This window comes from Camelina sativa, chromosome 16 (genome assembly GCF_000633955.1).
Source record: "Camelina sativa cultivar DH55 chromosome 16, Cs, whole genome shotgun sequence".
Lineage (NCBI taxonomy): Eukaryota > Viridiplantae > Streptophyta > Magnoliopsida > Brassicales > Brassicaceae > Camelina > Camelina sativa.
Window position 1 is genome coordinate 20,282,764 of NC_025700.1, and position 14,247 is coordinate 20,297,010.

The window sequence follows — 14,247 nt, forward strand, 5'->3', positions numbered from 1 at the left end:
ACAAGGGACTTGAATCCCCAAGTGAAAATCCAATTTTTTCATTCTAATATATGAATATATAACAAAAAAAAATGAAAAGAAGAGCCAACCTGGACTCAGCAGCGGCGGCAATTGGGTACTGTGTCTCAGAAAAATACAAAAGCTAGTCTTCGGACTGGAACTGAGCGCCTTGTTACAGGGCGGTCCCCAAAAGAGGAGATATGATCGACTTTGAGTGAGAGAGAGAGAGAGAGAGAAAGAGAGAGAGGTTGGTCTGGCGTACTCGAATGAGTAGTGTGAGAGGATAATATATATATAGAGAGAGAGACTAGGGTTCGGTTGAAAGCTCCTCTACCGGCTGTGTTGTTTACACAGCAATTCGGTTGAAGGTCGCAAAAGCCGATTAATAACTTCATTTTAGAGAAAAAATGGTAAAACCGTAAGCCAATGGATAATGGAAGACGGCACCTCTCACACTTGAACTCTCTCGTACACAAGCCAACGTAATATAAACGTTCTTAACATGTTAATTACAGTTCGTCCAAAAAAAAAAAAACATGTTAATTACAGTAGGAGATCATTATAGAGATGCTGATTAATGTATTTTCTATTAATTAAAAAAGGTATACGAGCAGCCGCAATATTCTCAAAACATTATTCTGTTTCTCATAATAATAATCTTAGCTTATGTATTAATTATGATGATTTTAACTATATATACAGTATAAACTAATAATTGTTAGAACCGGAACCGGAACTAGCAAAGCTTGAACATCACAACTGCTCCTTGGAAGTCAAGAGCTTGTTATAACTTACAAGCCCATATCATGGTTTCATAAATTACTGTCATAACATTTTGATTAAAACGAACATTGATATTCATTCATAAATGAAAGGTTGAACAAAAGGACATTAGCTTAATGATAAAAAGAAAAAAGTGCGTTAACATCATAGGATTTTGATACAACAAAAATTCAACATCGCTGCTTCTCTTCATTTCAAGCTTCTACTCTTGTGTGTATTTTCATATTTCCTTCAGGCGAGTTTCCTCCTTTTATGATCCCTGAAAAAAAAAAGAGTTTTCTTATTAAAAGATGATGACGAGAGAGTTCAGTTAACTAAAGGGAGTGTATAGATTTAACTATACCTATCTGTATGCAAAGCTTCTTCAGAGTGCTTTTCGAGCCACTTAACGCATCCTGTGTTTTCCGGAATTAGAGATCCAGCTATATGCATTACCTCTTCATCAAAACTGCAGAATCATTTCAATTCAAAATCACAACTTTGATTTGACAAAATCAGTAGAACAGAGAAACTAAAAAGTTTGTTTATTATACCTTTGGACTTGAAGGCGTAACATGGTTCCAAGCTTTAGTACATGCCGTTTATGCGATCTGCTCACAAAAGAACCTTCCCCATCTCTCTGCACAGAGCAAATGGTATAATCAGTTTTAACAAGTTGGATGAAAGGAATAAGTACATTCAAAACCTCTAAAATCAGTCATACATACCACTCTATACTTGAATTCTTCACGTATATCGACATCCGTTACAACTGCAGCAGAAAAACCAAGAACAATAACATGGACTGACTCTGCAGAAATCTTCACAATTTCCCCTTCTGCATCGAAAAGAAATTAACCAACCATTATTGCTTCAAAGTTCAAACACATTAGATCAGCAAGAGCAACCAAAGTACGGATGCAAAAATTTCGAATGAGATTCTTTACCTACAAGACTATTGGGCTTAGGGTCAAAAAGGAGTAGTCTAGTGTTAACTCTGACACCAAAGTAAGGATGAAGTCCCGAAAGGATTTTAGCTTGTTTGCTTTTCACACTAGCATCATAAGCCAATAGCACACCATCAAAGCTTTCATTATACCTTCAGAACAAAGATATAAACACACAAATTTTATCAGAAAAGAACAAAAAAAAAAAAACAAAGTATCACCCAACAACAAACATTGCATCAAGAAAGCTCAATTCAATTAAACGCTAATCTCACCAAGAAACAAAAAAAAAAAGATCTGCTAGAAATCTGAAGTAACGAATTTGGTTCTTTCCAACATATAAAATGAATCAATTAGCAACAACAGTGAGGTATTTGTAATAGCCAAATAAGTAATGAACCTACAAAGTTGAGAATCACAACCTAAAAACCCAAAATTTGATCTAAAAGATTAAAACTTTAAGTAAAAAAAAAAGTGAGAAGAAAACGAACGAACTGGAAAAGAAGAGAACTGAGCTCGCGACAAATAGCTTGGAAAACGTTTCTGCTCTTGGAAGGATGAATGTAAACCATCAACTCCGCTTCTGATAGCTTTAACCCCTCCATTGAAGATCCAGTTCCTGTTGATTTTTTTTTTTTTTTAATATGCTTTCAGTTCTCAGAATTTATAAAAAATCAAATCTTTATACAGCAGCACCAACAAATTTCAACAAAGCGGCGGTTTTTTTTTTGAGCTCGGTATTAAGATGAGCTTATTAGGGTTTCAACGCAACTTAAAAAAAAAAAACTAAGACTTGATGAAACGTTAAGCTCAATGAAATCGAATTTAACAACAAAGAAATTGTAAGACTAGAGCAGAGGTAAACAATAAAATCGAATCGAACCTGACAGAGACGAAACTGTAAACCGGAATAATACCGACGATTTGTAATTCTGAGCAGAGCAGAGACGAAACGATACACTGAAGAAGAAGAAGCCTTCGTCTCGTCGTCTAAAGGGGAGAGGGATGCTCTAGGGTTTTTGTTTCTTTTAGTTTCACGCCGCGACACGACAACAAAGGGTTTAAGTTCAAACCCAAACCCAGTTCGTTGATTTAACCTGAATTTCCGGTTTAAAATTCTAACCGGACTTTTTCATACCATTATTTTGCAAGGGCAAAATTCTCGAAAAATACGCGACTTGTTTAATATTTGCCACAAAAATTGACTAACTTTTTTTTATTATTAAAAAAATACACAAACTAATTTATACTAGTAGATATAAAACTTACGATTTATTTTTTGTTCCGATTTCCTTTTTCGCTGTAATGACCCTGAACATTTTCTGAAACAATTTTTTTTTTTTTTAAACCCCACTTATTAACATATTTACTAGAAAAAATACATGAATATTTTCCTAATTGCTAGAAACATACACATATTTATATTTCCTATTTTCTTTCTTTCATCAATAATGTAAGTGGGCGTTTTGCACTACAACTTATTTTCTATATCATAGCTTCTCCACTTTCTTGAACCACATTTAGTTTTCACTACTTTTCAGGAAAAAAAAAAATTATAAACAAAAATACACAATTAAATAGTATATTTCCCAATTAGAACAAATTTACACAGAATTTGTCAATATTTTTTTAGGGTTGAGTTGGTTTGATTAAGTTAGCTTTAACTTCGATTTGTAATTATAGTTATTTCAACAATATTTATTTATTTCTTTAAGTTAAGATAACACTAAGGTAAAAAAGTGATTCTTATTTAATTGTGGGTTAATGAGAAAAAAATAACATTAAAACAAAAAGTGAAAAGTATTACATTTACAAATTCATTCTCTCTATAATAACCTCTTCGAGAGTTTGTATATATATTATTCTCTCTAGAAATTGCTAGCCTAAAATAATATCCTCCTCCCAAAATTACAAATGTTGAAGCAAAAAAAAAAAAAAAATTGAAACTAAAACAAGTTTAATCAAACCTACACAACGCTAAAAAAAAATCGACTAATCAAAACAAATTAACGCTAAAAACAACTAGTTTCGGTTATCCCAAAAATTACTTAAAATCAATCAAAACCCAACAAAATCAAAGTTAAAGCTAGTTTAATTAAATCAACTCAACGCCAAAATAACCGAACTATGTATTTTTGTTTTAATTGGGAAATCAACTGATCTAATTGTGTAAGTTTGTTTATAGATTTACTTATCTTAAGAAATAGAATTATGTGAAATAATGTAGGGGTTTAAGAACAAAATAAGCAAAAACGAAAAAGAAAAAGAGACGGAAGCACTTAGAAATATGACACATAATTTCCAGTGGAGCCATCCACTCCAAAACCCAAAACTTAATGTATTACATTGTTTTTAACGCATTTGATCTTTTAGTCTGCAATTGAAACTTATACTATGTATCCAAATATCTGAGAAAAAATGCAACAATGATATAGAAAATGAGTTGTTACATAATAGTGCATAACACAACGGCGGCACCTCCGACAGTAAGTGCGACATCCATTGCTTCCAGCGCATCGGACCATCCCTGCAACCACACATTTAAAATCTCATATTATACCGTGAAAAAATGTTTTCTCATATCTTGTCACTATTAATACAATTATTGATTTAGTATTGATATTCTACATATTTGTTTACACAATCTCCATTGGTTTTCTCTATAATAAAGAAACTTTATAATATAGATAAATTTACTCTAATCCACCACTATTCTTGTCCCTAGAATATATATTGCTATTTTTTTCTTTATATATAGAGGAACTCTATTTTTCCTCTATAAATAGAAGAAAATATAGCAATATATATTTTAGAGTTGAGAATAGAGGTGGATTTGAGCAAATTTGCCTCTAAAATAAATTACTATATTTTTCTCTATTTATAAAGGAAAAAATATAGATGGATTGGAGATATCCTCTTAGTCAACCCCATATTCACCACTTTTGTATCTACATTTTTTTATGTAAAATGATAGCTATTTTTTTTTTACAATGCAATTGAATTTAACACATGCATATTTTTTCTGTAAAACTTTTTATTTATGCAATAAGATTCAACAATATATTTAATACATGTAATTATAATCAATAAATCAAAACGAAGTGGTCATTTTATGCCTTCTTTATTAATTTTTATTAATTAATATTAAGTTATCAAATCAATTTTTACCATGCATAATTTTTTCTTTAAAAATTTTTTATATTAAAAAGATATCAAAATAAAAAAACCTTTTCATTTCGACTAGTAAAGTACTTATAAATAGCCAATGAAAAAAGAAATGTCTGGCCGTACATAAAAAGTATTAAAAAAAAAAATAGATGTCAAAATTGCTTACCACTTCAGATTCTTCTTCGGGCTGTTCATCATCATGCTGCTGCTGTGGCGACTGCGGTGGCGGCTGCTGTGGCGACTGCGGTGGCGGCTGCTGCAAAATTTAGAATATACCAACATTACTTGCTTGTTTTGTATGAACCCTTGCATAGTTTATGCAATTAAGATAACTCTTTTTTTTTTTTCTAACGATGGTAAATTTTTATGTTTATATTCAATAATGGTAGATACTAGATACATGTTACATACAGCAACTTTCTAACACAAACGCCGGTTACAAATGTCGATCGATAAAATTACCATCATTTAGAAGCAATTCAATATATAAGTCTATCATCATTAAAACAAATATACATAGTCTATGTTAGTGATGCGAGTTCGAAACTGTGGTTGAGTGTGTGTTTTCATTTTTTTATTCTAGTTTAAGGCTTTTATAAATGAAATCCAGACCTTTAACCGGGAAAAATATCTGAATCACAAACCGAAAGGGACATCTAATTAATCCCAAATCAAAAAAAAAAAAAAGTAAGGTCAAATTTTCTGGGTTTATAAATAATTTATCTGAGTTAGGTTTTTGAAAAATCAGAAATCAAAAATCCTAATTATATATATTTTTTAATCAATATCCTAATTAGATTTAAATCCGTTCTTCACCGAATCATCGTTTTGACGTGTCGTCTTTTCCTGTTTCGTTTCTTTCATTGCACCATCTGTCTTCATTAATTACATAATGATATTTCTAAAACTAAATAAAAGATCTAAATAAAAACAACAATTAATAAAGACGACGTACCAGAGGATCGTTACTACGCTTAGCTCGTAATAAAACATTACTATCCAGGAAGAGACGATGCGGATGGCTATAGGCCTGCCGCTTATAACACTTGACGCAGAGATCAAACGTGTCGTCGCCACATTTCGATTCAAAGCACGTTACACACGTGAAGTATAAACCACTCAGAGCATGGAGGCACACGTCGCAACAAACGGTATGCGTCCGAGCCACATAGTAAAGCGTCAAGACCTCCGTGAAGTCGAGCTGACCGTCCCCATTTTGGTCAAGCGTCGGAAACATCTCGGGATGGAAGCTAGCTAAACCGGCGGTTTTACCCAAGAAGTCGGTATACTCACGAAGGCTGACACGGCCGTTACCGTCAACGTCCATTGCCCGGAAAAACTGACGTGCCAAATTCTTTTGTTCCTCGGTGCCGTTGTTGTAATAAGCAACCGCCGCTTCCCGGAGCTCTTCCATTATTGATGAGATTGTTGAGAGAGATAAGTGAGAATGGAGAATATGTGATGTGAATGAATGGATTTTATATATGTGAATGGAGAATATCTTGTTTAAGGTACATGCATGTGTGTGGATGTTATGAAGAGGAGACTTGCTTAAGTCAAAATGATCAATGACTTTTAACAAAATGAAAAAATATATATTTTTTATAATTATTTAGAGGAAAATTTTATATTAGTACATCTACATAATTATATACATCAACCCAGACTTTTTAAAATAATAATACATCAATTCTTGTATTCATTTAACAACACAAACTTAACAAAGAGATAACTTAATTCCATTAAATTTAATTTTATTCAAAATATTAATATATAGATGATAAATTTTAAATACCAAAAAATAAAATCCTAAAAACTCCACTATTTATTTTTCTACAAAATCTAAAAATACAAAAATATAGAATTAATATTATGTTAAAAGTATAAAATATAAAATTGAGCTATATTTTTATTGGTGATGAAAAATATGAATAATTTATAATTTATAAAATATATATATATATATATCTATATTTCGATTAGATTTTGGATTCTCAAAAATAACTAATAAGCATAGGATATGAACTATGACTTTTGAGCAGAGATATGGCGGATGCTACGAAGAGGAGACTTGCTTAAAATCGAAATGTCAATGATTTTAGCAAAATGAAAAAAAACTGTTTTTTTTGTTTGAAAAGTCTATATTAGTATATCAACCAAAAATTATTTTTTAATAATACATCAATTTTGTGTATTCATATAACAACAAAACCTTAACAAAGAGATAATTTCAATTAGCTTTTATTTTTATTCAAAAATATTAATATATACATGATAAATTTTATATACCAAAATGTAAAATANAGAACAAAGAACAACCGCTAACCGCTAATAGCACTCCAAATGGGAAGAGATTTAGAGACAGTACTCCAGTAATTCGTCATGATGCAGGCACAACAATACAACTACAAGCAAATTCATGCAACAGTGTCTACACAACAAAACAAGAAAAGAGCTGACCTAGTGCTGTATCTTCTCACGTTCATAGAAATAACTCTCCACGGCAGATCCAACAGCTGAGATCAGGTCGGGCGTATCCCAAAGAGCATGATACAAGCATGCCGTGTGAATAACATGGCGACAAGGGACTTGAATCCCCAAGTGAAAATCCAATTTTTTCATTCTAATATATGAATATATAACAAAAAAAAATGAAAAGAAGAGCCAACCTGGACTCAGCAGCGGCGGCAATTGGGTACTGTGTCTCAGAAAAATACAAAAGCTAGTCTTCGGACTGGAACTGAGCGCCTTGTTACAGGGCGGTCCCCAAAAGAGGAGATATGATCGACTTTGAGTGAGAGAGAGAGAGAGAGAGAAAGAGAGAGAGGTTGGTCTGGCGTACTCGAATGAGTAGTGTGAGAGGATAATATATATATAGAGAGAGAGACTAGGGTTCGGTTGAAAGCTCCTCTACCGGCTGTGTTGTTTACACAGCAATTCGGTTGAAGGTCGCAAAAGCCGATTAATAACTTCATTTTAGAGAAAAAATGGTAAAACCGTAAGCCAATGGATAATGGAAGACGGCACCTCTCACACTTGAACTCTCTCGTACACAAGCCAACGTAATATAAACGTTCTTAACATGTTAATTACAGTTCGTCCAAAAAAAAAAAAACATGTTAATTACAGTAGGAGATCATTATAGAGATGCTGATTAATGTATTTTCTATTAATTAAAAAAGGTATACGAGCAGCCGCAATATTCTCAAAACATTATTCTGTTTCTCATAATAATAATCTTAGCTTATGTATTAATTATGATGATTTTAACTATATATACAGTATAAACTAATAATTGTTAGAACCGGAACCGGAACTAGCAAAGCTTGAACATCACAACTGCTCCTTGGAAGTCAAGAGCTTGTTATAACTTACAAGCCCATATCATGGTTTCATAAATTACTGTCATAACATTTTGATTAAAACGAACATTGATATTCATTCATAAATGAAAGGTTGAACAAAAGGACATTAGCTTAATGATAAAAAGAAAAAAGTGCGTTAACATCATAGGATTTTGATACAACAAAAATTCAACATCGCTGCTTCTCTTCATTTCAAGCTTCTACTCTTGTGTGTATTTTCATATTTCCTTCAGGCGAGTTTCCTCCTTTTATGATCCCTGAAAAAAAAAAGAGTTTTCTTATTAAAAGATGATGACGAGAGAGTTCAGTTAACTAAAGGGAGTGTATAGATTTAACTATACCTATCTGTATGCAAAGCTTCTTCAGAGTGCTTTTCGAGCCACTTAACGCATCCTGTGTTTTCCGGAATTAGAGATCCAGCTATATGCATTACCTCTTCATCAAAACTGCAGAATCATTTCAATTCAAAATCACAACTTTGATTTGACAAAATCAGTAGAACAGAGAAACTAAAAAGTTTGTTTATTATACCTTTGGACTTGAAGGCGTAACATGGTTCCAAGCTTTAGTACATGCCGTTTATGCGATCTGCTCACAAAAGAACCTTCCCCATCTCTCTGCACAGAGCAAATGGTATAATCAGTTTTAACAAGTTGGATGAAAGGAATAAGTACATTCAAAACCTCTAAAATCAGTCATACATACCACTCTATACTTGAATTCTTCACGTATATCGACATCCGTTACAACTGCAGCAGAAAAACCAAGAACAATAACATGGACTGACTCTGCAGAAATCTTCACAATTTCCCCTTCTGCATCGAAAAGAAATTAACCAACCATTATTGCTTCAAAGTTCAAACACATTAGATCAGCAAGAGCAACCAAAGTACGGATGCAAAAATTTCGAATGAGATTCTTTACCTACAAGACTATTGGGCTTAGGGTCAAAAAGGAGTAGTCTAGTGTTAACTCTGACACCAAAGTAAGGATGAAGTCCCGAAAGGATTTTAGCTTGTTTGCTTTTCACACTAGCATCATAAGCCAATAGCACACCATCAAAGCTTTCATTATACCTTCAGAACAAAGATATAAACACACAAATTTTATCAGAAAAGAACAAAAAAAAAAAAACAAAGTATCACCCAACAACAAACATTGCATCAAGAAAGCTCAATTCAATTAAACGCTAATCTCACCAAGAAACAAAAAAAAAAAGATCTGCTAGAAATCTGAAGTAACGAATTTGGTTCTTTCCAACATATAAAATGAATCAATTAGCAACAACAGTGAGGTATTTGTAATAGCCAAATAAGTAATGAACCTACAAAGTTGAGAATCACAACCTAAAAACCCAAAATTTGATCTAAAAGATTAAAACTTTAAGTAAAAAAAAAAGTGAGAAGAAAACGAACGAACTGGAAAAGAAGAGAACTGAGCTCGCGACAAATAGCTTGGAAAACGTTTCTGCTCTTGGAAGGATGAATGTAAACCATCAACTCCGCTTCTGATAGCTTTAACCCCTCCATTGAAGATCCAGTTCCTGTTGATTTTTTTTTTTTTTTAATATGCTTTCAGTTCTCAGAATTTATAAAAAATCAAATCTTTATACAGCAGCACCAACAAATTTCAACAAAGCGGCGGTTTTTTTTTTGAGCTCGGTATTAAGATGAGCTTATTAGGGTTTCAACGCAACTTAAAAAAAAAAAACTAAGACTTGATGAAACGTTAAGCTCAATGAAATCGAATTTAACAACAAAGAAATTGTAAGACTAGAGCAGAGGTAAACAATAAAATCGAATCGAACCTGACAGAGACGAAACTGTAAACCGGAATAATACCGACGATTTGTAATTCTGAGCAGAGCAGAGACGAAACGATACACTGAAGAAGAAGAAGCCTTCGTCTCGTCGTCTAAAGGGGAGAGGGATGCTCTAGGGTTTTTGTTTCTTTTAGTTTCACGCCGCGACACGACAACAAAGGGTTTAAGTTCAAACCCAAACCCAGTTCGTTGATTTAACCTGAATTTCCGGTTTAAAATTCTAACCGGACTTTTTCATACCATTATTTTGCAAGGGCAAAATTCTCGAAAAATACGCGACTTGTTTAATATTTGCCACAAAAATTGACTAACTTTTTTTTATTATTAAAAAAATACACAAACTAATTTATACTAGTAGATATAAAACTTACGATTTATTTTTTGTTCCGATTTCCTTTTTCGCTGTAATGACCCTGAACATTTTCTGAAACAATTTTTTTTTTTTTTAAACCCCACTTATTAACATATTTACTAGAAAAAATACATGAATATTTTCCTAATTGCTAGAAACATACACATATTTATATTTCCTATTTTCTTTCTTTCATCAATAATGTAAGTGGGCGTTTTGCACTACAACTTATTTTCTATATCATAGCTTCTCCACTTTCTTGAACCACATTTAGTTTTCACTACTTTTCAGGAAAAAAAAAAATTATAAACAAAAATACACAATTAAATAGTATATTTCCCAATTAGAACAAATTTACACAGAATTTGTCAATATTTTTTTAGGGTTGAGTTGGTTTGATTAAGTTAGCTTTAACTTCGATTTGTAATTATAGTTATTTCAACAATATTTATTTATTTCTTTAAGTTAAGATAACACTAAGGTAAAAAAGTGATTCTTATTTAATTGTGGGTTAATGAGAAAAAAATAACATTAAAACAAAAAGTGAAAAGTATTACATTTACAAATTCATTCTCTCTATAATAACCTCTTCGAGAGTTTGTATATATATTATTCTCTCTAGAAATTGCTAGCCTAAAATAATATCCTCCTCCCAAAATTACAAATGTTGAAGCAAAAAAAAAAAAAAAATTGAAACTAAAACAAGTTTAATCAAACCTACACAACGCTAAAAAAAAATCGACTAATCAAAACAAATTAACGCTAAAAACAACTAGTTTCGGTTATCCCAAAAATTACTTAAAATCAATCAAAACCCAACAAAATCAAAGTTAAAGCTAGTTTAATTAAATCAACTCAACGCCAAAATAACCGAACTATGTATTTTTGTTTTAATTGGGAAATCAACTGATCTAATTGTGTAAGTTTGTTTATAGATTTACTTATCTTAAGAAATAGAATTATGTGAAATAATGTAGGGGTTTAAGAACAAAATAAGCAAAAACGAAAAAGAAAAAGAGACGGAAGCACTTAGAAATATGACACATAATTTCCAGTGGAGCCATCCACTCCAAAACCCAAAACTTAATGTATTACATTGTTTTTAACGCATTTGATCTTTTAGTCTGCAATTGAAACTTATACTATGTATCCAAATATCTGAGAAAAAATGCAACAATGATATAGAAAATGAGTTGTTACATAATAGTGCATAACACAACGGCGGCACCTCCGACAGTAAGTGCGACATCCATTGCTTCCAGCGCATCGGACCATCCCTGCAACCACACATTTAAAATCTCATATTATACCGTGAAAAAATGTTTTCTCATATCTTGTCACTATTAATACAATTATTGATTTAGTATTGATATTCTACATATTTGTTTACACAATCTCCATTGGTTTTCTCTATAATAAAGAAACTTTATAATATAGATAAATTTACTCTAATCCACCACTATTCTTGTCCCTAGAATATATATTGCTATTTTTTTCTTTATATATAGAGGAACTCTATTTTTCCTCTATAAATAGAAGAAAATATAGCAATATATATTTTAGAGTTGAGAATAGAGGTGGATTTGAGCAAATTTGCCTCTAAAATAAATTACTATATTTTTCTCTATTTATAAAGGAAAAAATATAGATGGATTGGAGATATCCTCTTAGTCAACCCCATATTCACCACTTTTGTATCTACATTTTTTTATGTAAAATGATAGCTATTTTTTTTTTACAATGCAATTGAATTTAACACATGCATATTTTTTCTGTAAAACTTTTTATTTATGCAATAAGATTCAACAATATATTTAATACATGTAATTATAATCAATAAATCAAAACGAAGTGGTCATTTTATGCCTTCTTTATTAATTTTTATTAATTAATATTAAGTTATCAAATCAATTTTTACCATGCATAATTTTTTCTTTAAAAATTTTTTATATTAAAAAGATATCAAAATAAAAAAACCTTTTCATTTCGACTAGTAAAGTACTTATAAATAGCCAATGAAAAAAGAAATGTCTGGCCGTACATAAAAAGTATTAAAAAAAAAAATAGATGTCAAAATTGCTTACCACTTCAGATTCTTCTTCGGGCTGTTCATCATCATGCTGCTGCTGTGGCGACTGCGGTGGCGGCTGCTGTGGCGACTGCGGTGGCGGCTGCTGCAAAATTTAGAATATACCAACATTACTTGCTTGTTTTGTATGAACCCTTGCATAGTTTATGCAATTAAGATAACTCTTTTTTTTTTTTCTAACGATGGTAAATTTTTATGTTTATATTCAATAATGGTAGATACTAGATACATGTTACATACAGCAACTTTCTAACACAAACGCCGGTTACAAATGTCGATCGATAAAATTACCATCATTTAGAAGCAATTCAATATATAAGTCTATCATCATTAAAACAAATATACATAGTCTATGTTAGTGATGCGAGTTCGAAACTGTGGTTGAGTGTGTGTTTTCATTTTTTTATTCTAGTTTAAGGCTTTTATAAATGAAATCCAGACCTTTAACCGGGAAAAATATCTGAATCACAAACCGAAAGGGACATCTAATTAATCCCAAATCAAAAAAAAAAAAAAGTAAGGTCAAATTTTCTGGGTTTATAAATAATTTATCTGAGTTAGGTTTTTGAAAAATCAGAAATCAAAAATCCTAATTATATATATTTTTTAATCAATATCCTAATTAGATTTAAATCCGTTCTTCACCGAATCATCGTTTTGACGTGTCGTCTTTTCCTGTTTCGTTTCTTTCATTGCACCATCTGTCTTCATTAATTACATAATGATATTTCTAAAACTAAATAAAAGATCTAAATAAAAACAACAATTAATAAAGACGACGTACCAGAGGATCGTTACTACGCTTAGCTCGTAATAAAACATTACTATCCAGGAAGAGACGATGCGGATGGCTATAGGCCTGCCGCTTATAACACTTGACGCAGAGATCAAACGTGTCGTCGCCACATTTCGATTCAAAGCACGTTACACACGTGAAGTATAAACCACTCAGAGCATGGAGGCACACGTCGCAACAAACGGTATGCGTCCGAGCCACATAGTAAAGCGTCAAGACCTCCGTGAAGTCGAGCTGACCGTCCCCATTTTGGTCAAGCGTCGGAAACATCTCGGGATGGAAGCTAGCTAAACCGGCGGTTTTACCCAAGAAGTCGGTATACTCACGAAGGCTGACACGGCCGTTACCGTCAACGTCCATTGCCCGGAAAAACTGACGTGCCAAATTCTTTTGTTCCTCGGTGCCGTTGTTGTAATAAGCAACCGCCGCTTCCCGGAGCTCTTCCATTATTGATGAGATTGTTGAGAGAGATAAGTGAGAATGGAGAATATGTGATGTGAATGAATGGATTTTATATATGTGAATGGAGAATATCTTGTTTAAGGTACATGCATGTGTGTGGATGTTATGAAGAGGAGACTTGCTTAAGTCAAAATGATCAATGACTTTTAACAAAATGAAAAAATATATATTTTTTATAATTATTTAGAGGAAAATTTTATATTAGTACATCTACATAATTATATACATCAACCCAGACTTTTTAAAATAATAATACATCAATTCTTGTATTCATTTAACAACACAAACTTAACAAAGAGATAACTTAATTCCATTAAATTTAATTTTATTCAAAATATTAATATATAGATGATAAATTTTAAATACCAAAAAATAAAATCCTAAAAACTCCACTATTTATTTTTCTACAAAATCTAAAAATACAAAAATATAGAATTAATATTATGTTAAAAGTATAAAATATAAAATTGAGCTATATTTTTAT

At 31.7% G+C, this 14,247-nt stretch overlaps 4 protein-coding genes across 6 annotated transcripts; all 4 read right to left on the bottom strand.

Moving 5' to 3' along the window:
- Positions 808–2,764, bottom strand: LOC104751440. Its single transcript, XM_010473380.2, has 7 exons — positions 2,593–2,764; positions 2,205–2,328; positions 1,710–1,861; positions 1,491–1,600; positions 1,317–1,402; positions 1,127–1,231; positions 808–1,042 (listed from the first exon to the last, which is right to left on the bottom strand). Exons 2-7 carry the CDS (start codon positions 2,312–2,314, stop codon positions 1,015–1,017), a joined length of 591 nt encoding a protein of 196 aa, XP_010471682.1. The 5' UTR covers positions 2,315–2,328; positions 2,593–2,764; the 3' UTR covers positions 808–1,014.
- On the bottom strand, positions 3,989–6,336 carry LOC104751441. Of its 2 annotated transcripts, none has more exons than XM_010473382.2 (3): positions 5,833–6,336; positions 5,044–5,130; positions 3,989–4,236 (listed from the first exon to the last, which is right to left on the bottom strand). In XM_010473382.2, exons 1-3 carry the CDS (start codon positions 6,289–6,291, stop codon positions 4,156–4,158), a joined length of 627 nt encoding a protein of 208 aa, XP_010471684.1. In that variant the 5' UTR covers positions 6,292–6,336; the 3' UTR covers positions 3,989–4,155. The 2 variants fall into 2 exon arrangements, with proteins under 2 accessions (XP_010471684.1, XP_010471683.1); XM_010473381.2 differs by having other exon boundaries at positions 5,044–5,133.
- Positions 8,265–10,221, bottom strand: LOC104751442. The gene is made up of 7 exons (XM_010473383.2): positions 10,050–10,221; positions 9,662–9,785; positions 9,167–9,318; positions 8,948–9,057; positions 8,774–8,859; positions 8,584–8,688; positions 8,265–8,499 (listed from the first exon to the last, which is right to left on the bottom strand). Exons 2-7 carry the CDS (start codon positions 9,769–9,771, stop codon positions 8,472–8,474), a joined length of 591 nt encoding a protein of 196 aa, XP_010471685.1. The 5' UTR covers positions 9,772–9,785; positions 10,050–10,221; the 3' UTR covers positions 8,265–8,471.
- On the bottom strand, positions 11,446–13,793 carry LOC104751443. 2 transcript variants are annotated; one of them, XM_010473385.2, is made up of 3 exons: positions 13,290–13,793; positions 12,501–12,587; positions 11,446–11,693 (listed from the first exon to the last, which is right to left on the bottom strand). In XM_010473385.2, the coding sequence occupies exons 1-3, from the start codon at positions 13,746–13,748 to the stop codon at positions 11,613–11,615; spliced, it is 627 nt and encodes a 208-aa protein (XP_010471687.1). In that variant the 5' UTR covers positions 13,749–13,793; the 3' UTR covers positions 11,446–11,612. The 2 variants fall into 2 exon arrangements, with proteins under 2 accessions (XP_010471687.1, XP_010471686.1); XM_010473384.2 differs by having other exon boundaries at positions 12,501–12,590.